This window comes from Armigeres subalbatus, chromosome 2, assembly GCF_024139115.2.
Source record: "Armigeres subalbatus isolate Guangzhou_Male chromosome 2, GZ_Asu_2, whole genome shotgun sequence".
In the NCBI taxonomy this organism is placed as follows: Eukaryota; Metazoa; Arthropoda; class Insecta; order Diptera; family Culicidae; genus Armigeres; species Armigeres subalbatus.
The window spans coordinates 178,646,403-178,672,703 of record NC_085140.1 but is presented as its reverse complement, the minus strand read 5'-3'; the positions used below and the strand labels follow the sequence as shown (position 1 = coordinate 178,672,703).

The 26,301-nt window shown below is 37.9% G+C and overlaps 2 protein-coding genes across 3 annotated transcripts; both read left to right on the top strand.

Moving 5' to 3' along the window:
* Positions 1–841: 841 nt before the first annotated feature.
* Positions 842–26,301, top strand: LOC134211302 (trafficking protein particle complex subunit 2-like protein). Of its 2 annotated transcripts, XM_062688039.1 has the most exons (4): positions 842–981; positions 23,348–24,164; positions 24,228–24,416; positions 25,471–26,301. In XM_062688039.1, exons 2-3 carry the CDS (start codon positions 23,370–23,372, stop codon positions 24,405–24,407), a joined length of 975 nt encoding a protein of 324 aa, XP_062544023.1. In that variant the 5' UTR covers positions 842–981; positions 23,348–23,369; the 3' UTR covers positions 24,408–24,416; positions 25,471–26,301. The 2 variants fall into 2 exon arrangements, with proteins under 2 accessions (XP_062544023.1, XP_062544024.1); XM_062688040.1 differs by lacking the exons at positions 23,348–24,164; positions 24,228–24,416; positions 25,471–26,301 and adding an exon at positions 14,131–14,603 and having other exon boundaries at positions 843–981.
* Positions 14,433–23,325, top strand: LOC134211301 (retinol dehydrogenase 12-like). Its single transcript, XM_062688038.1, has 3 exons — positions 14,433–14,571; positions 14,636–15,444; positions 16,000–23,325. Exons 2-3 carry the CDS (start codon positions 14,653–14,655, stop codon positions 16,183–16,185), a joined length of 978 nt encoding a protein of 325 aa, XP_062544022.1. The 5' UTR covers positions 14,433–14,571; positions 14,636–14,652; the 3' UTR covers positions 16,186–23,325.

Here is a 26,301-nt window from a genome sequence, read left to right as displayed (position 1 = left end):
CGCGAGTATTAGCCGTTTGGCAGCGCAGTATCATTACTTGACACTTTATCGGTCGCTACTAAACGCGCTGCTATAGACGAATCCAAGTAAAAATAAGAAGAAGACACACGACGGTGTTAACTTTGACAGATCCTACAGTACAGCATAGGGAGATAATTTTAAAATGCTTATTATAAATTCTAGACAAAATGTAATTAAAATCTGATTGAAGTATGATACGGAAAAAGTTCCGAACTGTATGATAGATACATTTTTGGAAAATATTCGAAAAATTGAGATAAGCTTCCGAATATGTAATTCAGAACTTTTTCCGTATCGTACTTCAATCAGATTTTAATTACAATTTGTCTAGAATTTATAATAAGCATTTTAAAATTATCTCCCTATGCTGTACTGTAGGATCTGTCAAAGTTAACACCGTCGTGTGTCTTCTTCTTATTTTTACTTGGATTCGTCTATAACAGTAGCGCGACTGACAGGTGACCAAATTTGGTAGCGCAGTAAGAGCGTTGCTATTTGATAAACTGTCAACTGTCAAACGTCACCGGTACGAAATACAGCAACCAAATTGAGAGCCGAAAATAACCAATACGGAAACGAGTGACGAAACTAAAATGAAAGCGCTGCGCGGGTGATTAAAATGCTCGCGACCGATAATGATGCTCTTAGAACAATAAATTTTAAATATTTATAAATACCGACAATGAAATTTTGTTGAACGGTGTAAGGAAGAAACCACAGTTGACCATATAATATAATATTATTATACTTACAGCGGCGTTTGTATATGCGGAAATATATATATACGGCAACACTGGTTGCAAGAAATGAAATCTGCAAAATTCTTCAGTTGTAAACAATCGTCCGTCGTTAGTGGAATTTTTCGAGGAACTGTAAAATTTTATAGTAGTCTATTGAACTGTTTTCATTTTAATGATTTAGTTACTTTATTGAACATTTACTTTTGCAGTTTTAGTTTAGGTAAGTTTGAAACGTGATTACTAAATGAAATTAATCCAAAATTTGGCAAACATTCACATTATGTATGTTATAACATATTCCACACCTATTGCATTAAACTGGTCGAGAAAATAAACTCGCTATAGACCAGTGCAAGATGACGTAGGTTGACAGTTCACAGAGCTTGTTTACAGGGACTTAGTCTCTGGAGCAGCTTCCGGAAAAACTGCTTTGCGATTGATTAAGAATATTGATGTCTTTCGTGATTGATTTATGGTAAAAATTAAAGCATATCACTAGAATATTCGGATCAAAATGATTTTGAGCGAAAATTACGGATTTTTATTTCCGGCTGATCGATTTTAATTCTAACACCCTGTAAACAAGCTCTGTGAACTGTCAAATAAGTGAGGTTAAGTCAAGATCTTGCATTGGTCTATAATCCTTGAAACTTGTTTTGTGGAAGGTTAAAAACATTGCCTCATCATTTAATTCGTGTGAATTTTAACATTTAGGCTATAGTTTTTCACAATTAGTTTAAACGGAGTGGCATTTGTATTCATAGTTGTTTTATTAGTTACTGTTGTAATGTTTGTAATTTATTTATTGTCATAACGGAAGCATTTACAAAGTTTCCCGTAATGTGAATCTATCCAAGCTGGCAAATCTTGTATTCGTCTATTTATTCCATATTAGATATACGTGAAATATTCTATTGTTATACTTTCGAACACAAAATCTCGTTCGTTTGCCTGTAATTTGTTGCCGGTTTTTATTCAAAGTTCATATAAAAAAAATCGTAATTTTGCGAATGTAATTGATACAGACCAGAGTGTATGTAAATTATTACATACACTAATAAAAAATCAAATTCAGCGTGTGTCGTCACAATAAGTGAAGAAATATGAAGTATCATAAGAAAATAAAAACGATTTTGGCAACATGAATGTTCCGAACGTGTTGTTAAAATCAATGGGGTCTGTATATGTAAAGGCATGATATTTATAATAGCGCAGATGTTTGTTCAAATAAAAATTCAATCGAACTTGAGAAAATTATTTCATCATAACAAAATTGCGATCCCTAATCATGGAAATGAACCAGTCTACTATCCCTTCAAACGTATATGGACTTTTGGGTGTTTTTTTAAATTACACAAGGTTCCCAAATTCATTGCAAGCCATAACATAATTTCAATTGAGAAAGATGCAACTAAACAAAAATCAACCCCAGAATTGCGCAAATAAATATGTGTAGCTGCATACAGTTTCTACAAATCAAGATAGCATAAAATCATTGCACTATGTCATTTACGTCTTCAGTCAGACATATGAGGGAGGGACTGATAGGTTTTGTCATTACCACTTCATTCACGGTCGTGCTGTTTGTCTAAGAGCTTCTTCTGCAGCCGTCGCATATGGTTGAATAAGAACCAGTTTTTTTTTTCATTTTTTTTCTAATGTCTGAAACGTTTGGTTCATCTATGGAATCGTTTGTGTGTTGTGTACCAATTTTGGGTACATGAATGTTGTTTTTTAGAATTTGAAAATTGATCAATTCTGACTCAAATTTATCTGCTACCTACTCTACTCTTCTACGCATAATTGTACCATGTTTTTGGTTGGAGATTTCAAGTTTTCATCACAGAGCGGTCTATTCTCATGCACCTTTTTCGAAAACATTAAAAAATACTAAACTTTGTTAGGAAAATTAGTAAAAACAACATCAAGTCTGTTTGTCCCATTGTTAAATTTCTACGCATATTTGTCTCGCATATTAGGGAATAAACTCATCATTATGGAATAATCTGTTATACACAGGGTGGCCAGTGAATTTTGAATTTCAAATTCCCGGTTATTTCCCGGTTTTCTCCCGGTATTATGGAAAATTTCCCGGTACAAAAAAATATATAAGTAGGGTAACTGTCCTATTTTGGACCCCTAGAGGAAGTGCATCCCAATATATGCTTATATCTATTGAAATACAGTCCTTCCTCGTCCCTATCGACATAGAATAAAAATGGATATTCCTTAAACATTTATTGCATCCCAGTCCATATAAGAATTCCCTGAAGTACAGGTCTTGACCTCCTTCGGAGCTGCTTGCTTTTCTAAATCGTTTATGTTGATTGTGTTCTTTTTTGATTGAATTGGATGAACGTTCAACAATGTTGATATGCCATCAAAAAGTATATTATTCCAGATCCTCTGAAAAGTTCCTTGGGATATAATACGCCCTGCTTTTTTTCTCTGAAGATGATTCATGCTCTGTGTGATCCATATAACTAAATTACATAAGCCTTAAATATGAAGTCAAATGCTATTTGATTCAAATGATCACAAACAGTGAAATCTTTCTTAGCTATGCGGTAAGATGCGTAGCTACAAAAGAAAACCAAGCTGAAGGTGGCTGGGTTGGAATTCCGATATGGTCTAAAAAACTTCCCTAGGCATGAAAGTATTACCGTGCCAGCCTCATATATAAATGCAAAAATGTTAACTTGGCTCAGAAACCTCGAAGTTAACAACTGTGGGCTTGATGAGTACTAAGCTGCGAGTTGGTAGTGTCCTAGTGAGATATGTAATGCTAATTGGAAGATCACTAACTGCATGTTCATTTCTGAAAGATGCAAATAGATCTTTCGTTATATGCGTATTGACCTTTAGACCTGTACTCCAATTCTAGAAAATATTGGCTTGGAATGGAACAGGAATTCAATTGACCTTTCCTTGCGTGTCGTTTCCTTCAGTCGATTCTTCGACTTATTTAAGGTCAACTTTTCCCAAGAACTCACATTTTTTAACCTTTTAACTATTTTAAAAACTGAAAGCAAAAGATAAAAAAGTGCTTCACGTATGATGTTGGTTCCAGATCGAGAAAATGCTAGCCCAAACTTGAAAAACAGAATTTTTCCGATTTTTGTTTTAATTTTTAAAAATAGTTAGAAGCGTAAAAAATGGATCCTTTGGGAAAGTTGATCTTAAATAAATTAAAGAATCGATTAACCAAATAAAAACTCCAAGTCCAATTCTTGGACTTATTGGATTTCTTCGAATGAAACAAAAGCCAATTTGATTCAAATGATCACTAAGAGCATATTTCATTTCTAAAATGAGCTAATTGATCTTTCATTATGCGTATATACGATAAGGCCTATACTTCAGGGAATCCTTGGGTTTTGAATGAATTCTTGAATGAAATATATGTTGAAGGTATGCCCAATTTGAATTATCAATCGTTAGGAATATTTATATATGGTCAGCTGGAAGCATTATCATACCAAAAGGCGAAAATATTGTAGTTTCAGCGAGAAGGTGTGAAAGCCTAAACTCCAGGGAAATCTTGAAAGACCTGTTACATTTGGCGATAACATATTCACCACAAAAGTTCAACTAGTGGACGTAGTATCATATTTAACCTTCTTCGGATATTAGAAAAAACTTACGAATAAGATGTTGGGGTCATATTGACCCAGAAATGTAAATGCTTATAAAACAGTCAAATTATAACCGAATTGCAAAGTTTATATACCGTTCGAAAGATAAACTCATCAATTTTGTGGCTATGTGGTGATATGCTGGTTCTGGAGACAATGGCCACCGGGAAACGACTTCCACGGGGACCTTGTCGGTCATATAAGGGGAACATAAAAATCGCTCCATATATGCCATTCGATCGCTAATTCTTCATAGATTCTCTTAAAACGGTAAGGTATGGTCCATGAGAGGGCTTCCGATGAAAGTGGCCACTTCTGGTACATGCAAGGTGCCCCCGGGGAACCCGCAGGAAGGGACATTTCCGTTTTAGCACCAAAATATACCGTGCGGCGGCTCTGTCGTCATGATTTTCCACAAAATATATGATAATGCGCTCGAAATCGCTAAGTGACCACATTGGCCACTCTTGGAGCCTATGAGGTGCCCCCGTGGAACCCGTAAAAGGGGACATTTCCGTTTTAACACCAAAATATGTCGTGCGATAGCTCTTTCGTCAAGATTTTCCACAAAATAGATGATTATGTGCTCGAAATCGATAATTGACCACATTGGCCACTCTTGGAACCTATGAGGTGCCCTTGGGGGACCCGTAGAAAGGAATATTTCCGTTTAAACTCCAAAATATGCCATGCGGTGGCTCATTCGTCATGATTTTCCACAAAATAGATGATTATGCACTCGAAATCGATAATTGGCCACATTGGCCACTCTTGGAGCCTATGAGGTGCCCTCGGGAAACCCGTAAAAGGGGACATTTCCGTTTTAACACCAAAATATGTCGTGTGGCGGCTCTTTTATCATGATTTTCCACCAAACAGATGGTCATGCGCTTGAAATCGATAAATGATCACATTGGCCACTCCTTGTATATGCAAGGTGCCCCCGGGGAACCCGTAGGAGAGGATATTTCCGTTCTGGCACCAAAATGTGCGGTGCTGCGGCTCTTTCATCATGATTTTCCACAAAATAGATGATTATGCGTTCGAAATCGATAAGTGACAACATTGGCCGCTCTTGGAGCCTATGAGGTGCCCTCGGGGAATCCGTAAAAAAGGACATTTCCGTTTTAACACCAAAATATGCCGTGCGGCAGCTCTTTCGTCATGATTTTCCACAAAATAGATGATTATGCGCTTGAAATCGATAATTGACCACATTGGCCGCTCTTGGAATCTACCAGGGGCCCCCAGGGAACCCGTAGAATGGGACATTTCCGTTTTAACACCGAAATATGCCGAGCGGCGACTCTTTTGGTGTGTTTTCCCACCAAAGAGATGGTTATTCGCTCGAAATCAATAAGTGATCACATTGGCCACTCTTGAACCACATTGGCTACATTTGAAACCTATGAGGCTCCCTCGGAGAACATGTAGAAGCAGCGCCGTAGCGTGGGGTTGGCCGGGTTGGCCCCCGCCAAGAGCGCCAGCCCTCCGGGGGCGCCAGAATCAAGAATCACGGTATGGGAAACAGAACAATTTTATTCGTTACATGGCCAAATAATAACAAACCGACCATAAAGTCTAAAGGTCTCTGGCGGAGAAATTTCAAGAAATCTAATCTTTCTTCTATCTCAAATAAACAAGTCGAATGATTTGGTCTTAACTTTGACTGCCCTTTCGGTTTCTCTGAGCCTTTTGGAACCGTCTACAAGGGGCCAAGAAAAAGTCTAGAATACTTATACTTGTACTTATTCAAAAAGTTATTTGAAAATTGTAGATCGGATTGTTGCCATTTTCGGGCACAAATTGCCACAGGTGTTGACCAAAATTGTTAAAGACCTTTTGCGCTAATGACTTATATCGGGATGAGGTAAAGGTAAGGATGGTGTAGATTTAAACCAACTCTCATTTCATTCAGAAAAACTTCATTTAGTCCGAAAATATATCATCATGGACGCATTTGACCTGGCGGCATTTCGATAAGCAGTGATAATGTGCCTTGATTAAATGACTACTGATTATGGATCGACTGTGCGTTTGAATTATATTTATTGAACGGCTACTTAGTCTTGCAATTATTACAACGAGTTTTTTTTTATTTACCCAACGTTTCAACACGGGGATGTCAACACGGGAATGACTAATTTTGCAAATTAGTGTAAAAGGTCACAAAATTTAAAAACTTTCCAGGCACATACCGCCTAATAAAGCCTGTCCACGTTAAATTTCGGACACCCATCATCCAACGCGATTTTTAAACCTTTTTACCAACCGCTGAGACGAACTATTTACATGACAGTTCAATCTGTTCGCTTAACCGCTGCTTTCAGCATGTTTTAGCTCTCGTCCAAACTAATGAAATGGCGACAAATGGATTGAACATTATCTGACTGTCCGAAATTTAACGTGGACAGGCTTTATATTGCTTGTTATATGAAGCATCTTCAATCCACTAAACTTTTTAATCTTATTGTTCTACAAGATGAGCCAACATAGTGAAGAAAATCTCGTTAATAAAAATTTATAAAACTTTAAGGTGAGATTCAAAATGTTATTGGATTGTGAAACATTGCACCTTTTTCCTTAAAACGAGAGGGGCGCCCAAAAAAGATTACGCCAAGGGCGCTGGGAGTCCACGCTACGGCTCTGCGTAGAAGATGACATTTCCGTTTAACACCGAAATATGTCGTGCGGCGGCTCTTTCGTCATGATTTTCCACTAGATGATTATGCGCTTGAAATCGATAAGTGACCACATTGGCCACTCTTGGAACCAATGAGATGCCCACGGGGAACCCGTAGATGGTGACATTTCCGTTTTTATACCGAAATGAATAAGTGACCACATTTTCTATTTTGGAACCTATGAAGTACCGCCGTGGAGCTCATAGGAGAGGACATTTTCGTGCTTACTCTTACTCTTACTTAGGGCCGATGCCTACGTAGCGTGTTTTCAAGCTGCGTGCACGCCGCGCCACGCAAGGTATCCGACATCAAATGTAGTCGTGCACACGTTTACGTGTGCATTACTCCATTTGATGCTAGGTACCTTGCGTGAACGCGGCGTGCAAGCAGCGTGAAAAAACTTTACGTGGACATCGGCCCTTAAAGACGTGCAGCGGCTCTTTCACTATAATTTTCCATCAAATAGTTGGTTATGTTCTTGAAATCTAATATCAACCCGGGGGAACCCCAGGCCCAATTTCGGTAATTTTGGAGTGCCGTGAAGAATTCATTGAAAGTGTCTGTGCACACAAAATCTAACTCACTTTTTAGGAACTTTTCCTCAACCGATTTGCTCGCAGTAAATAGCATTCGACGAAAATCCTGCCCTATTGTTTCCTATTGAAAATTGGCCAGATCGGACTATGGGCTCCGAAGTTATGGCCAAAATACTGATTTCAGCAGCTACATGGGAAAATCACTTTTCTGGCACTTATGCTCATCCGATTGGCTTGCAATAAGTTGCGTTCAGCAGAAAGTTTTAGAATGCAAATACACAAATATGAAAAAAAGAGCTATCTACCTATTAGTGTTATATTAGAATTTTCTTATAAATTTCTCAACCCTTTTGAACGAACGATAAAGGCACCATCACCACTTGGTAGATTAATCTTGTTTTTTTTTCTATCAAATAAGTCATTCATTCTGAACTTAATATCTACAACCTACAAGGTACCCGCAGGAGTCTCACAGAAAGAGAGATTTTTTTATATCTAAATGTTGCGTTTTCATATCATTGTCCACGGCGATCGGTGAAAACCTCAAACTTCTATGAGTCAATATTGAAGGGACCATCGACTAATGATAATATCGAGATGCGGAATAGAAAATCCTTGGAGAGCTGTTCGAAGGAATCATCACAGTAGCCCAGAAACTATTTTTTAATTTGACTCAGTATACTCAATTTCAAATGAAGAACAATTTCAAGCGCATAACCAACTTTTTGAAGACTTGTGGCCAGGGTAGACAATGATAGACGAAGATAGAGCTGCCGCAAGCGGCACAATACATTTGATATAACCATGAAAATGTCCTCTCCTACGGGTTCGCAGGGCATCTCAAAGGTTCCAAGAGTAGACAATATCACTAATCAACTTCAAGTACATGACCATCTGTTTGGTAGAAAATAACAAAGAAAGAGCCACCGCACGGCATATTTTGGTGTTAAAATGGAAATGTACTCTTCTACGGGCTCCTGGGGCACCTCATAGGTTCTAAGGGTGGACAATATGTCAATAATCGATTTCGAGGGCACCTATTTGGAGGAAAATCACGACGAAAGAGCCGCCGCATGACATATGTTGGTGTAAAAATGGAAATGTCATCTTCTACGTGTTCTCCGAGGGAGCCTCGCAGGTTTCAAATGTTGCCAATGTGGTCACTTATCGATTTCGAGCGCACGTCCATCTGTTCGATGGGAAAACACCAAAAGAGCCGCCGCACGGCTTATATTGGTGTAAAAATTGAAATGTCCCCTTCTACGGGTTCCCTGGGGGCCCCTCATAGGTTCCAGGCGTTGCCAATATGGTCACTTATCGATTTCAAGCGCATAATCATCTATTTTGTGGAAAATCATGACGAAAGAGACGCCGCACGGCATATTTTGGTGCTAAAACGGAAATGTCCTCTCATACGGAATACCCGGGGGCACCTTGCATGTACCAGGAGTGGCCAATGTGGTCATTTATCGATTTCAAGCGCATAACCATCTGTTTGGTGGAAAATCATGACAAAAGAGCCGCCGCACGGCATATTTTGGTGCTAAAACGGAAATGTCCCCTCCTGCGGGTTCCCCGGGGGCACCTTGTATGTACCAGGAGTGGCCAATGTGGTCTTTTATCGATTTCAAGCGCATAATCATCTATTTTGTGGAAAATCATGACGACAGAGCCGCCGCACGGTATATTTTGGTGCTAAAACGGGAATGTCCCCTCCTGCGGGTTCCCCGGGGGCACCTTGCATGTACCAGGAGTGGCCACTTTCGTCGGAAGCCCTCTCATGGATCATACATTACCGTTTTAAGAGAATCTATGAAGAATTAGCGATCGAATGGCATATATGGAGCGATTTTTATGCTCCCCTTATATGACCGACAAGGTCCCCGTGGAAGTCGTTTCCCGGTGGCCATTGTCTCCAGAACCAGCATATCACCACATAGCCAAAAAATTGATGAGTTTATCTTTAGAACGGTATATAAACTTTGTAATTCGGTTATAATTTGACTGTTTTATAAGCATTTACATTTCTGGGTCAATATGACCCTAACATCTTATTCGTAACTTTTTTGTGGGGTCGTTCCTGTTGCACCTTAAAATACCTTTTTCATGTCAGATGCTTCATTTCCACAAAATATTAAAAGTCAAGAGATTTCAGAACGATCGGATTATCAGGTAAAAAGTTATTCTACTTTGAAGTTTCGTTTTGGGTCATATTGACCCCAACATCTTACTAAGGTTAAAAGAATCCAAAGATCCATACATTAGGTGAAAAACAAGTAAATATGAACCAAAATTCTTTGTTCATCATTATTCGTTTCACGTCCTCCCAATAAGTGACATGTTATTTCAGCGAAATAACGCAGCGCAGCCGAAATTTTTCAAACGTGTAAGGGTTTGCACGGAATTTTTCTTCAAACAAATCGAGGTATATGAACCTCCAAGACCAAATCATTTGACCGGCTCGCCTAAAATTCACCGGCGAGCTCTAGTAAAGCTCTAGTCATATCTTTCGATTGGCATGCATCAATGAGAAGATTCATGCGTTTTAAATTCACAATTTCGACAAAAACTTATTGTGTACGTTCTGAGATTTTCCGTGATGTATGCTTTTAAGCGTAACGCATTGTAACGCTCGCCTTCTTGAACAAACTAATTTCCTCGAAATTTCATCTAAACATTGCTTTTTCGCACGGGAAACCAGTGAAATAGATGCTGAACAATGTTAATTTCCTGAAGCCAATGGGGGAGTTAAAAAGATATTTTAGTTACTAGATACAGATTGTCGCTGTCGTCGCTGTCCGGAACATCTTTTGCTGGCGAGGATAGGGGAGCTAAATGTCAAAGAAGGAAAATCCATACGATTTGACAGGTATGTACCACACATGTTTCGGACAGCAGAACAAAGGGAACCGAAGCGACAATCTTTATCTAGTAACTAAAATATCTTTTGGGAGTTAGCAGCGGCATTGTTTTTAGTTCAGAAATCAGAAAAATGTCGCCAGGAGTAGAGGTGTGCGCCGGTCCGAAAATCGTCGGCGGCGGCGTTTGTCATAATTTTAGTCGGCGGGGGCAGCGTTTTCGGCGTCACGCCGATAGCCATTTTAGCCGGCGGGGGCGGCGTGGATCGGCGTGGCATTTTTTTTATTACATTTGATTTTTTTTTTTTTTCCGACACATTTTCAAGATATCTACAGGAGAATCTTTTGAATATCGTCGTAACAATCTAAAGGGCTGTTCACAAATCACGTAACGCTATAGTGCGAGGGTGTAGTCGGGCCAAGCGTTACCCTTCATACAAAAACAAATTAAAGCTTCTATACAAAAGTAGTTACGAGCGGAGCGTGGAGGTTCGAAATCGGCAAAATTAGCATTACATAATTTAAGAACGAACCCTAATGTAGCTAACGTTTTTCCAAAATAGTCAAATAGAATATATTTTCTAATTTTCCACGGGGACTAGTTTAAAGTTTCCACAAAGAAATTTTGTAGAATTTTCAAGGGAGGGTCTTCGGAATTCCCAAAAAAAATATTAGCAAAAAAATCTACGGAATAATCATGAAAAATTATTCAGAATTGTCACGGGAAATTGTTCCAAATTCCTACAAAAAATTTGTATAAAATATCCTGGTAAAGCTCTTCGAAAATTCTGTTGAATATTTTCACAGAAAATTCTTCGAAATATCCGCGGGAAACTCTTAGGACATTTCATGAGAAACTCCCTGAAAATTTTACGGGACATTTTCCGGAATTTCCACGGAAAACTGTTCAAAAAGTGGATTTAATAAATTCTTTTTTTAAAGGAATTTTAAAGAAAAATTCTTTGGAAGTCCTGCGGGATTCTTTTATATTTTTTTTTTGGTAAATTAAGGGAGTTTCTTAAGATTTCTTCGGTAATACTTTTGTATTATCCATAATAATTTCACGGGAAATAATGCAAAAAGAGGAAGGGTTGTTTGACCGAGAGTCATTCGACGAAAAGCTATTTGGCCGAGAAACAGGTTACGCTGAAAGTCATCTAGCCGAATTCCTTTTGGCCGAAATTAATATTTGAGCGAAACGGTTATTGATTCGAAAACCGTTAATTTCATTTGACCGAAAGCGAAATTTGTCAGAAAAACCCGTTTGCCCAACAAGTCTTTTCGGCGAATAGGTCATGTTGTTGAAAATGCCATTTTGCGGAAGGTAGATCTCAGCAATTTGTTGAACTTTTACCGAGATCCACACAGCCAATCCCCAGCACACATTTTTTTGTTGAGATATCTGTCAAAGTTACTGAAAATCTGCAAATAGTTTGCCGAAAGCCACTTAAAAAAAGGTAATTTATGCCGAGATATCTGTTTGTTTGTTGGGCACACGGTTGTGCGGATTTTCCAGAAATAAAAACTGATTGTGTATGATCAAAAATCTCGATCAGTTTGGCCAAATGACATTTTCGATCAAATGGCATTTCTGTCAAAAGACTTTTTCGACCAAAGGATCAGTTCGGCCGAACACCATTTTCGGCCGTATGACCAAATGAAATTTTAAGCCAACGGTGGAGGACTGGAGTCATTTCAAAATTCACGGAAATAAAGTTAAAAAATCAGCTAAACGACCTTTTGATTTTTTTTTATTTTAGTAAGTATGAAGTCATGACAAATTATTTAGACATTGCGATTTTGCAGAAAAACATCGAAAAATATAAAAAATTAAATATTTAAACATGTATCGCATTTATTCAAATCATTCAACAATTTGATAATAAACCTTATTTTCTAAGAACATGTGAAAGTCCATATTTTTGTTAACGTTTGAAAGTATAGTTCATCCGTAAACAAGAATACCGAACCCAAAAAAAGCTTTTTTTATTGGGTTTGGAAATGTTTCAATATTTGAAATAAAAGAGGAGGGATACTAAATATATTTATTTGGACAAATTGGAGAACCTAAAAGGAATCGGTTGAGATAATTAAAAATTAAGGAATGTTCAAATCAGATTTGATACAAAAAAATCGGTGCAATCAAAGTTGATTGCTCATGATTGCTCATATGTAGAAGTATAAGTAACCCGGAGTTGTAATTAATTACTATGTCTGAAACTCAACTTTGGTCAACTTGATTGAATGGGGTATTTAGGGTCTTCATAAATACATGACCTACTTTAGAAATTTGTAAACTTTGAAATAGAATGGAATGAGCCAATGAATCTACCAATTCTCTCATGATGTTTGAGATTACTGCACCATTTTTTACAAAGAGACAAAATTTAATGTAGATTTGAAAATTTTCCCAGTGGTTATTAAATTTCCTGCATATTTCCCGATATTTTCCCGGTGATTTTCAATTCCCGGTTTTTCCCGGTTCTCCCGGTTTTCCCGGTACGCTGGTCACCATTTATACAGGTAAAAGAAAAAGTTTCGGAGAAAAACACTTGCATGCTACGGAGTTCCTAAAACAATATTTGTTAACAAAATAAGTTACGCCCAAATCGCAAATCAGTCGCGAATATAAACGATCAATGCTCATAGGAATGGTATTCACTGATCATTTCTTTGAAGCCTAACCTTACCTAACCAATTTTCATCTTAAGTGATAGAACTGTAATCTAACACAATCGACAGAGTGAAATTTTAAAAATAAAGCATGAGGCAAGATATGTCGATCATAGTAGTCATTAAAGAAATCGACCACTTAGCGGGAATAATATGCGTAGAAATATGGAAAAACGCTCTATATTTCTCGGCATAACTGTCCCGCTAAACTATTTCTATGATTTAGGCCGTAAAATATATTTATACATATATTCAAAATATGAATGATTTCAATAGAATGGAGCTCTCCTATTAGTCTAGTGATGAAAACTCAAATCTCATACCCGCTTAAAGCCAGAAATGGAAATCGCAGTTTTATTCTACTTTGATTTTCTCAGTTGCATTTTTTTTAAATTGGTACAAGTATGCGTTAAACGGCAGTACCTACATTTAATGCGTAATTCCCTAATAAAACAATTTATTAAAATGTCTAAAACTCCACAATATAAGCGTGAATCATTTGGTTGCATTCAGCTATGCATTGTACGGATCTTATTCCGTCATCAATGATTGTAAAACTATCAGTTTGTTGAACACTTTGGATTATTTATGCAGTTAAAATTCAGGAATTGTTTTCTTCATGTATAGGCTTTTTTCAAGTGTATTAGGTACTCATGACAATTAGCGTATACCTAGTCGACTAACTTAGTGTTCACTTAGTACACTTCCACAGTTATTGTTTTTAGAGTGCTTCCAAAATAGGTCGTATGTCAAAAAAGGCTCAATTTGTCTTTCGATTATTACAAAACAGATTTCTTAGCACAGATCTAAAAACAATAGTTTTGCCTAGTGTAAGTCTTCGAACATTGAATAGTTCCTTTGGAACTTGTATTACGCGCTATTCCTATAAATGTTTTAAACCTGATTTTCGACCAAAACGCACGTCACATTTCTAGTACTTAGTAAAATTTGTACAAACCTTTCCATTCTTTTCTATTTTGTAGTGCTCCTAAGGACTAGAAATGTGCGCCTGCGTGTCGATTATTGGTAAGGACAACTCGCCGCTTTATATTGCAACGGCAATCGCGGACAAGGAAATCGATCTTCAGTATCAAGTTCACGCATCGCTCGATGTGATTGAGGAGAAATGCGCCACCGGTCAGAAGCAAAGTGCCGATGGCCGAGAACTCTATCTGGGGTTGCTGAATTCAACGGAGATTTACAAAATCTACGGATACGTTACCAATACGAAAGTGAAGTTTGTAATTGTTATTGATTCAAGCAATACTTCGTTCCGTGAGAACGAAGTTCGTAGTATGTTCAGAAATTTACATTCGCTCTACACGGATGCCGTCTGCAATCCGTTCTACATTCCCGGCGAACCGTTGACATCGGCAACATTCGACAGAAATGTTAGAAATATTATTAGTACTAACTGAATAAATGTAAACGTTTAAATATAAAATAATCTACAATACTGGTTTTCATTGTTTTTTTTTTCTTTTTTAGTCTTCCGCGCGTTAGCAATGTTCTCTATTCCCTATGAGTTTTTAATTCCTCCCAGCTTGCTAACGGTCAGTATCTACGCGTTGAGACGTTATAAAATCCGAAAGTGGGGTTGGGTCACAAATAAAAGTTCTTTAAGAGGAAAACTTTTCATCATAACTGGAGCAAACACTGGCCTTGGGTATGAAACTACCAAAGCGCTGACAACCAGACAGGCCACCACCATTATGGCATGCCGAAATTTATCCAAGGCCAACGAAGCCATCGACAAGATTCGCCAAGAAACCAAAGAAGGTATATTGATACCGATGGAGCTTGATTTGGCTTCGTTTCAATCAATTCGAAAGTTTGCCTCGCAAATAAAAGACAGATTTCCGGATTTCCACTGTCTGGTAAACAACGCTGGGTTGGCAGCTCAAGATCCGGCGTTTACCCAAGAAGGATTCGAGGTGCACTTCGGCGTGAATCATCTCGGTCAGTTCCTTTTAGTGGATTTGCTAAAAGACAATCTGATGAAAAATAGCTCACGAGTTGTGGTGGTGTCATCGCGGATGCACGAGATAGAAGCAAGCATAGACATCGACAACCTGGGACGGTGGGTTGAGTACGACAGTCGGTTGAACCGGTTGTACAACAATTCGAAGCTGATGAATTTCTACTACGCACGAGAGCTGTATAAACGGGGCTTTAACGTACACGTGCTCTGTCCCGGGCTGTGTCACACGGATTTTTTCCGGCACTACGACCCCAAGTGGTATCACTATCTGCTTTTCTCCCCGATAGTGTGGCTGATGCTACGCTCTGCCGAACAGGTTCGACTGAGATATCAGTTAACAATGCTATAACATCCTCAGAAATTCAATTCTCTAAAAAAATATTTACCAAAAAGAAACGTTTTCCAAAAAGTAACATTTTGAGGAAAACTCAACTTTTCTACAATTTCTCAATGTGACAAACAGTTTTTTTTAAATCTTTCATTTTTTTTCAAGAAGATTGAATTGAAATTAGCAGGGAAAAATCAAAACAACAATAGAAAGATTAGAAAAAGAAAACAAAAACGCAGCAAGAAAATGTTAAAAACAAAGTCAGAAGGATGAATGAAAAGCGCACAAATAAAAGAGAAAAATATATTTAAGATAGAAGAATGAATAATGAGAAAAAAAGGAAAAATAATCAATGTTTACAAAAAGAAAACCCAGATGAGTAATAATGGATTAACAGTTAGTGGACACTTAGTAAATTAATATTTAGAAGATGAATAACGTATAACGTATGGAAAATGGTTTTTGTCTGAATGAATTTTATGAGGATGTTATAATAGAATAGCAAAAATATTATCTAACCTAAAGGCTCCATCCTATACACAGGGAGCCCAGAACATAATCTACTGTGCAACAGAAAGCGTTACTGACGAGAAGCGAAATCCCACGACAGGATATTTCATATCGAATGTGAAGATGCGGAGATCAAAGTTTTCATTCGACGAAGAAATTTCCCAGCGGTTATGGAACGAAAGTGTTGCAGCAATAGAGGAAACCAGCAGGAGCGATTAAAGTTTTTTTTTGTTTGGCTTGGGGGCTTGATGGTCTTAAGGCATGGTCTAAAACTGAACTTGGTGAAGGGGTAGAGGACATTGTAAACGCGTGGATGGATTTATGTACATACTAAACAAAAATGTTTTCGATGATAGAAATGCTGTATCTGTACATAAGCTGGTGGTTGATGGTATAAAAAAATATTCATAAGAAATGTGTATAACTCAAATAATAGATATGGTGTCCAAACTATCTAACCAACACATAATTTCATCTTTGAGTTTTCTTAATTTTATAATTGTTTCGTCGTGGCAGTTATTTTGTTATGTACTACACCCCCGGAAATAATTAAGGCATTCTCTGATTTTCATACAAAATGGTCATGTTTGAGGATCAAAATCTTGATTAGCGATCTAGCGATTAGATTGAAGGCATATTTGGCATCTTAGCCTAGAATGGCTTAAATTTTCAATTAATGATAGTTTTTCGTATGCATGTTTACTGAAAAGGAATGCAATAAAGCCACATTATAAAACCACTACTTTTATATGGAGCTTCATATAAAATAAGTAGTTTTATAATTATTTCCAACAAAAACGTGCCGTTTCAGTAAACGTGAAGGTATATAAAAACCATCTGGGATGCCAAATGCGACATCAATCTAATTGCTAGAAATTGAGATTTTGGTTCTCAAATATGACCATTTTGTACGAATTCTCCAAATGAGACAGACCCAAAAAAAGTTTTTTTTTTTCATTCTAATTTGAACCACGCTAATGTATATTCATATTTTCGGGGGGTGTATTTTTAACATACAAATAATCATTCAAAGGAAATGGGGAACAGTCCCGTTTTTCACCTTACTGGACATATATTCATCTCATCGCAAAACAAAGAAATACAGCACCAATCTCGTCGCTTCTTTTTGCTTACATGCGTGCTAACTACTGGAAAAAATCACAAAAATAAGAAATAAATGATTTGTTTATCGGCTTTATCGGTCAGTTCTACTCAAAGTATGAGGGAGGAGGAGGCTTCTAAGCATCTTGAAAGGAGGCCTCTGAGCCTTTTAAAAGAAGGTATCCAAGCCTCTTGAAAGGAGGCTTTCCGAGTAACACTTTTTAGGCTGATTAGGTTGCAATAACTCATATGTGACTTGATTTAGTCATACATAAGTTTTAGTAACTCTTCAATGGCTCTACATTCCAACTGGAACTAGGCCTGCTTTTTCAACTCAAGCATTTCGGGTGTTGAGAAAGCTTCTAACCTGAAAACATCCTAGACCGGACCGAGAATCGAACTCGCCATCTCCGGATGCAGTCCTACGCCTTGTTCGCAAGGCTACTGGAGACCCCGCTTCAGTAACTCGTCTACGACAAATGTGCTGCTTGGGTTCCGAGCCTCTTGAAAGGAGGCTTCCGAGCCTCTTGAAAGGAGGCTTCCGAGCCTCTTGAAAGGAGGCTTCCGAGCCTCTTGAAAGGAGGCTTCCCAATCAACACAAAATCGTATATGATGCAACATAAGATGCTAAAGAGGAGGCGATATACGTACATATTGTATGGGGAAGTATCTATATGGCCTCCACTTTAGCATCTTATGTGACATCATATACGATATTGTGTTGACTGGGTTCCGAGCCTCTTGAAAGGAGGCTTCCGAGCCTCTTGAAAGGAGGCTTCCGAGCCTCTTGAAAGGAGGCTTCCGAGCCTCTTGAAAGGAAGCTTCCAAGCCTCTTGAAAGGAGGCTTCCAAGCCTCTTGAAAGGAGGCTTCCAAGCCTCTTGAAAGGAGGCTTCCGAGCCTTTTGAAGGAGGCTTCCGAGCCTTTTGAAATGAGGCTTCCGAGCCTCTTGAAAGGAGGCTTCCGAGCCTCTTGAAAGGAGGCTTCCGAGCCTCTTGAAAGAAGGCTTCCGAGCCTCTTGAAAGAAGGCTTCCGAGCCTCTTGAAAGGAGGCTTCCGAGCCTCTTGAGAGGAGGCTTCCGAGCCTCTTGAGAGGAGGCTTCTGAGCCTCTTGAAAGGAGACTTCCAAGTATCTTGCAACGAAGCTACTGAGCTTTTCGGAAACAGCCTTCATAACTCTCAAATGGAGGCTTCCGATCCTTAAGTTAGATTCTAGATTTTAGTCACTCGACGTTTTGTCCTTTTAATCATTTGTCTCACTGCCCTTCGTACACTGTGTTAGTTGTTGTGGGCAGGATTAAATAGGTTTCGATTTACTGATCACCATGCATATGTACATTGTAAAACACAAAGTTTCGGAATAAGGAATTACAGTCGACTCTCTACATCTCGATGTTCTATATCTCGATATCTCTCCCTATGTCGATGGTTTCCTCAGTCCCTTCAAACTACATACTTTTGAGCTTTCTACAAAAAACGAGCTTTTTTGGATCTAGTACCCATTTCAATTTTCTTTCCATTCCTCGATCTCTCCCTATCTCGATGGTCCCTTCAATATCGAGATGTGGAGAGGCGACTGTACATGATTATCAAAACTGTATCAATAAGGTTTTGTATTGTAATACATTCGCCATTACATATTTTCCGAGGTAATTCTTGGGCCAGCGAAGGTACCTCCAGGGGCATATGTACCCCAGGTTGAGATCCGCTGCTCTACATGACAAAACAAAATGTCGAACTTTTTCCAAGCCTGAATGAGCGAAACTCTGGTGGTCTTATTTCGATTTTATTATATCTCATTTCCGAACTCCGATTTAATTTCATTTATTCAGCTTAACAAATAACACTGAATGAACAATTAATTGAAATTTTCTGACTGTAGTTTCTTCTGGATCGTACCTATGAAGGTACGATTTTTACAGATGACACGCCATCGCATTTCACGACTGAAAATATTATTAGTAATGACCAAAAATAGACGAACTCCTCGATCACCTCGAAGCCCCGTCACCACCCATACCGCAGGCCTGGTAGCGAGTCACTTTTTAGTGACTTGGTCACTTTTTTCGGGTCAGTCACTAAAAAGTCTCTTTTTTCGACCTCAGGTCACTAAAGTCACTTTTTCTCGGAAAAAGTCACTATTTTCAACTATTTTGAAACTATTGACGAGGTTTCGTTAAGAGCATCGTAGCGGAAAGAAAAAAAAATGTTGAAAAATTTGAAGCTTCTTCGATCGTAAGATGCTTTATTCATGACGGACATGAAATGACGGCAGAGGTCAACCAGCTAAGGGCTGAGATCCTCTACTAAAGAAAAAAAAAATGAAATGACGGATTTAGAAAAAATGACTAATATTTTTTGGCCCGACATCCGAAATCTGTTCGCAACTTCTTAGTGACCTAAAATTCGCTCTGAATCTATTATTAATTATTAGATTTAAAACAGCGTTTAATTGAAGGGGTTTTGTGTCACTGTGATACAATTGTGTATATAGTGATGTGATGCAAGCAGGATGGGTACAGGGGATTGAGATTCTAAATATATTCACAAGACTAATAGCAGAACTTGCTTATTTTTAAATCTAAATAAATTAATAAAATCTAAATAAATAAATTCAATGCATCTTTTCAATAAAATTCTGATGTTTTTATCTCAGTCTTACATAATTGTAGATACATTTCCTGTTGTTGTGATGCTCATTAGTGCATACCCAAAACTAACAAGCTTTTTAGTTTTTTTTTAGTTTTTTTATAATAATTCCTTAAAACAAAATCCTTTAGGTTTCAAAATTATTCTTTGGTTTCAGATGTATAAACTTTGTGAGTCAAATTAAATCTATGTCGAAAAATTATTTAAATAAATTTCTGTATGATTTTTCGAATAAGTTCGAACCCATATAAAAAGACAGGAACACCGTCTTCGACCAGAGGTCGTACAGACTGAACAGTGAACACTTTACCACCTAGACAACGGACAGGGCACATAACACCCAGTGGACTGGTGGAGACCGATCACGAAAGGTTTCCTCCTTACCGGTGCGGGATCGAACCCACGCTCCATAGCCAAGGCGTTTAGACGATTGACGTCGCTAACCGCACGGCCACGAAGCTCAAACATTATTGCCCATTATTTGGTATGACTGCCCTCAAATTGTGTTTTTCCAGTGGTAGAAGCCCGAAAGGTCAATTCGTGTTTTTTGCGGAATTTATTGCCCCTTCAAATTGGAATTTTTGGTCAAAAGATATTAGAGGGAGACATAATTTTTGAAAATTATTTGTATCGGCCTTATTAACTTCATATAAAAGTCAATTTTTTTCACTGCAAATGAAATTAAAAGTCACTATTTGGTCACTTTTTCTGCAGCTGAAAGTCACTATTTGGTCCCTTTTTTCGTCAGTTTTGGTCACTAAAGTCACTATTTTGAGCGGCATTTACCGCTACCAGCCCTGATACCGTCAATCACGGCAAATACCCGGATGAGCAGCTGTAATACCTCAAACCTAAATCCCAACCGTCCGTCCTGAAATTACGCAATCTAACCTTGAGTCGCCACGAGTATCTTGGTCCATACCCTTTCCCCCTTCTTCTTCTTCTTCTTCTTATTGGCATTACATCCCCACGCTTAAGCACTTCCACAGTTCTTAACTGCGAGGTTTCTAAGCCAGGTTACCATTTTTGCATTCGTATATCATGAGGCTAACACGATGATTCTTCTATGCCCAGGGAAGTCGAGACAATTTCCAAGCCGAAAATTGTCTAGACCGGCACCGGGAATCGAACCCAGCCACCCTCAGCATGGTCTTGCTTGTAGCCCCGCGTCTTACCGCACAGCTAAGGAGGGCCCCTTTCCCCCTACTAACTTTTGATAATAAGATGATATCGATTGTAAACATCATAGTCTCGGCTCCGTTAAGTGTTATACACGCCTGAGCTTGTCAAATAAACGCAATAAATAAAAAAAGCCCCGTATTTATTTATTTATCATCAGACTAAGGCCGGAGTGGCCTATGCTGCACATAAAAGACTTCTCCATTCAGCTCGGTCCATGGCTGCACTTCGCCAACCACGCAATTTGCGGAGGGTCCGCAAGTCGTCCTCCACCTGATCGATCCACAGTAAACTCCGTTTACCTTTGCTATAACAAAACCATCATCGTCAAGAAGTAATATTATCTCCTGGAAGGGGTATCGCCCGCAATTCCAGATGGTCACTATTCCGAACTAATCCGCAAAGCAATTTCCATGCCTAGCAAGGATGCAGTACGTGTCGGATAGGCAAGGCATCATCAGTCTTTGTCCATGTACCGCTTGCGCTACTTCGCAATGGTTGTGATTTAGCTGAGCTACTTGCATGATCGAGCCCGTCTGGATGCCGGACAGGCCTGCCCACCTGCCCAAGCAGCACGCGCAAGGTTCATTGTAGTTACAATGAGTTTGTTACTATGTTAGGCAGAACCTCCAAAAAGAATTGATGGTGGATGGTTATAAAGTCGACTCTCTACACCTCGATGTTCTAGATCTCGATATCTCTCCTTATGTCGATAGTTTCCTCGATCCCTTCAATCTACATACATTTGGGCTTTCTAAATCTCGATAACCTCCCTATCTCGATCCCTATCTCCTTATTTCGATGTGTTCAGATTTTTAGGCTACTAGACCATCTTTGGACAATAACAAACACACCAACAACAAGAAACGACATTTGTTTTGTTGTCGTTTTTCATAGCAACGAGCTTTTTTGGATCTAGTACCCATTTCAGTTTTCCTCCCATTCGACGGATGGGAGATTTTAATACAGTTCTGCATAAGAACCTTACAGAAACTGTATAATAATTGAGCGTATACAAATTCGGAAGATGTTTATATAATTGTTGTGTTGAAATCTTACAGATTATATTGTTTTAATACAATATCTGTATAAAAAGCTTACAGAATTGTATATTCCAAGATTTTATACAATAATTGTCAGATTGGTTTTTTGGGTGTGTAGGGGAGACTGGGTAGACTTGATCCCCTTTTCTGATTTCCGATATATCACAACCAAAAATGAATAAACATACGCGATTTCCACACAGACTCTCTAAGAAATATTGTATTTGACTTTACTGATGTATGACAGTCCTTAAATTATTGTTGTTATTGATACACAATCGATTTTTTGGAGTGCTGTCAAAAATCGACTTTGAAAATATTTGGGGGAAATTGATCCCTCTCCAAGAACTTGCTTTTATAAAATTAGAAAGGTGCCCTCAGATTTTTTAAATATTTTCCCTTCAAAATACGCAGAATTATCGATTTGCTGTGCGTATACATGAACGATTTTTGTTATTGAATTCGATAGCACATGCAATTTTAAAATTTGGGGAGACTTGATCCATTTTCTATGAGATCTACGCAATAAATATTTTTTCCTGCCAAACCTGCATCAAATCCGTCAAATCTACAAAAAATTAGAAGCCTAAGACCGGTTTTTAATTTTTTTGAATTTTTTCGCCAAATTTTTGTATGGGTGACTAACGGGGGATCAAGTGTTCCCATATTGAGACAATAACTTCAAATCCAATTATCCTAAAACTTTATTGGAATGTTGACATTTTCAACAGTACAGATCAATAAGCATATTTATGGCTTGTTGCTGTGAAAAAACGAAAGACTTTGGTCATTCATATAAAAAGTTATTCATATTTTGCGTGGCCAATAAAAAAATCTCTGGGAAGGTCAAAATATACAAAACGCCCTGCAGAATAAATAAGGTTGTCAATCCAAAAAATAACTCACTACATAAAGGTCATTTGTCTAGAGGATCTATACTAAAAAATACGCTAGAACAAAACTACTTTAGTTCTCGATAAAACAGGGGGTGATCAAGTCTCCCCGGGGATCAAGTCTACCCACCTTCCCCTATGGATCTTTTTATCTTTACTTAAGTGATTTTTTAATTTTAAAATTAAGTTCATCACTAACTAATGTATGAACCTTATAAAATATGAAGTTCAATATACAATATTTGTACCACATAACATATCTTTATTTATTTAAACTTACACGGCGATACACAATTTATGTAAATATAACTGAAATAACAATCTATTTCTTCATTACTAATCCTATAAGAAACCGTGTTTCTTATATCAACGTCCACATGAGGTAATACTAAAAAGCATTTCGTCAACTCTTTTGTACCTTTAAATCATTACCAAATACGAATTGTACCTTATTTTGTAACTTTTTCAAATGCAATAAACCTCTTGTACTCTACAAATTATTCAAATATACTTCCCCAGCGAATCTAAATTCTGAAAGAACATGTCCACATCTTTGTTGTACCTCCTGATCCCGGTTGGGATCGGTGCTGGCGTTTATTTGATCCGCAAGCTACGTGAGCTCCAGTGGGGCTGGGTTCGCAACAATTTCTCCCTTCGTGACAAAGTCTACATCGTGACGGGCAGCAACACCGGGTTGGGATTCGAAACGGCCAAAGCGCTGGTTGCCCGTCAAGCAACCGTCATCATGGCGTGTCGCAACATGGAAAAGGCAAGTCACGCTATCTCGGAGATTCGCCAGGAGACTAGCGAAGGTGAACTGATCCCGCTGGAGCTGGATTTGGCTTCGTTCGACTCGATCCATAAGTTTGCCGCGGAAATTAAGGCCAAATATCCGACGTTCGATTGCCTGATCAACAATGCCGGTTTGGCCATGCAAACGCCACACTACACAGAGGAGAACTACGAAGTGCACTTTGGTGTTAATCATTTGGGTCATTTTCTGTTGGTGGACTTGCTGAAGGATAACATCAAAAACAACTCAGCCCGTGTCGTAGTGGTTTCGTCGAAAATGCACGAAAAGAACGCAAAGGTGGACTTCGACAACCTGGGAAAATGGGTCGATCGAGCTCGAGGCGACCGGTTCAACAATCTCTACAACAATTCCAAGCTGATGAACTTCTACTTTGCGCGAGAGTTGTACAAAAAGGGTTACGATGTCCATGTCCTTTGTCCGGGTCTGTGTCATACGGATTTCTTCAGGGACTACAACCCGAAGTGGTACCATTACGTGCTATTTTCACCAGTTGTTTGGCTAATGCTTCGATCTGCGAAGCAGGTAAGACAAACTGGCTGTGGATGATAAAGTCAAGATTTTTTTCTAATGATTGTGACATTTTAGGGGGCTCAAAATATAATTCATTGTGCTACGGAGAACGTCAACACGGCGGATAAAAATCCAGCTACGGGATACTTCATTGCCAATGTGAAACAAACAAAATCTAAGGTTGCCTTTGATGATCAGATTTCGGAGCGATTGTGGAAAGAAAGTGTGCGTGAGATTAATGAGCATAAAAAATGAGCTTAAGTAGGGTAAATCACTACTTGGGCCTATGGACCCGGTTCCCGGCTCACTGCACAGAAAACTAATGATTTATACTGTTTGGAAGTCGTAGGTTTATGGTTGATAATTTTTAAAAAGTCTCCCATTTATTTTTCACAATACTCAATATTTTTCTATCACTTGTTTTACTCCTAATTGATCCAATTGTAGAAAATAAAAATGTAGTATACAAAATTTCGCTCTGCGATGCCACACCACTGAGCCGGAGTGATTCTTTCCACTTTTACAAAACGGTATCATCGAATAAACACCTACCTGAAAATCGTCACAGAGCTCGATACAACCATTGCTTGAAGCTGTTAATCACCACACCATAATTCTAAACACACGCACTTCAATTATTCTTATTTGTTCGTTTCACTAGAACTTATTTAAACATATTAGAATACATTTTAAAATGTATTCTCAAACTGAACAAAAATTCACCTCGGCCCAAGAACTTCTAGCAGCACCGTGCTGCCAAAAGGCCAGGATTATGAAAATAATCCTTCATCGTTAATCGGAAAATTGTCTAATACGTTGACGCTATCATGTTATTTATAATTCTCTCGATTTTAAAAGGTGAAAAAAATATTGTTTTTAAGTATTTGGAAGAAATTTGGATGAGTAAATATATCTTCTCAACTAAATAAAAATGATTATGAATAATACCATCTGGCATCTTGTTGTCGTGGAACGTGCATATTTTTGTTTACGTCGCATTCTCTACCGTCCCGAGAGAGAATGAGAGTAAAATGTTGAGAGATTGAGTGAAATTTTGCTTAGGCCGGGAATTAGTTTTTTTGTATGCCGGAATGGGAATCGCTATGACAGAAATGAGTGCTGCACCTTGTTAATTTAAATCAAATAAAAGCTTTTTTGAACGGTATTTAGCACGAATAGCTATTTTTTAAGCAGAAGTGAACCCCAATGCAGTATTATACAGCCCACAAAATTCAGAAAAAGTTGCTTCCTGTCATAAATATCAATCAAATAATGCAGTCGTACGCATGTTAGGCTGGGAATGGGGTAAGAAACCCTACATTACTTTATTTTTGAATGAAAAAACATTGTTAGGTGTCGGGAACTGATATTATAATACTCTCGTAAAGCAATATGCTTTATATTTTGTTAAAGGATTATAAACTTAATATATGAACCAATGCCTGCATGCATAAATCATTTGTGTATTTTATACGTTTTCTACATACAAGAACATAATACAGAAACAATACATATTTTAAGAAAAAAATGTTTCGAAAATTACAACTCTATCATTTTAAATAAGACCTTCCGTGTTTCTATTGATTTTGGCAATTTAGATAATGGCTAGTCCACATTTGTCGTTGAACATTAACCCTCTATAACCCATTTTTTTTGCTCAAAATCATTATTTTGTTTTCTTTTTCATTTTAACATATTTAGAGTTTGAAAATTCTCATTCAATGCTGACTTATTGCAATTAAAAAAAATAGTTTTATTTTTTATTTTCCATGTCAGAAGTTGGATAAATATTAAACTATTGCAAAAGGTTAGTGTAAAGGCGGTTTTGGTCTTCAGATGGTTAATTTTCAACTGCTCTACAACTTTATTCTAACAACAACTTTGTCGTAGGATTTTCTTACGATTATTTGTTTTGGGTCGTTACAACTATAAATATACTTCTTTTGCTTGCAACGATTTTTTTTGTAATAAACTTCATTGTATTTATGACAATAATTCTTTTGTTTAGTTTTTTTTTTTTTAATTTTAATCACATATTTCACAAACAGTTGATTATTTTGAATAATTTCCCTTTCTTTAATGCACATGTACAAGTGTACAACTTTTGCAGGCAACGGTTTGAAAATAAAAAAAATGTATATTTAAAAAA

Bases quoted from the DNA above. Each gene is read 5' to 3' on its own strand.
- LOC134211301 (XM_062688038.1), top strand. From the start codon at position 14,653: ATGTTCTCTATTCCCTATGAGTTTTTAATTCCTCCCAGCTTGCTAACG. The intron at 15,445-15,999 runs GTTCGACTGAGA...TCCTATACACAG, and splicing joins TGCTACGCTCTGCCGAACAG to GGAGCCCAGAACATAATCTA.
- LOC134211302 (XM_062688039.1), top strand. From the start codon at position 23,370: ATGTCCACATCTTTGTTGTACCTCCTGATCCCGGTTGGGATCGGTGCT. The intron at 24,165-24,227 runs GTAAGACAAACT...GTGACATTTTAG, and splicing joins TGCTTCGATCTGCGAAGCAG to GGGGCTCAAAATATAATTCA.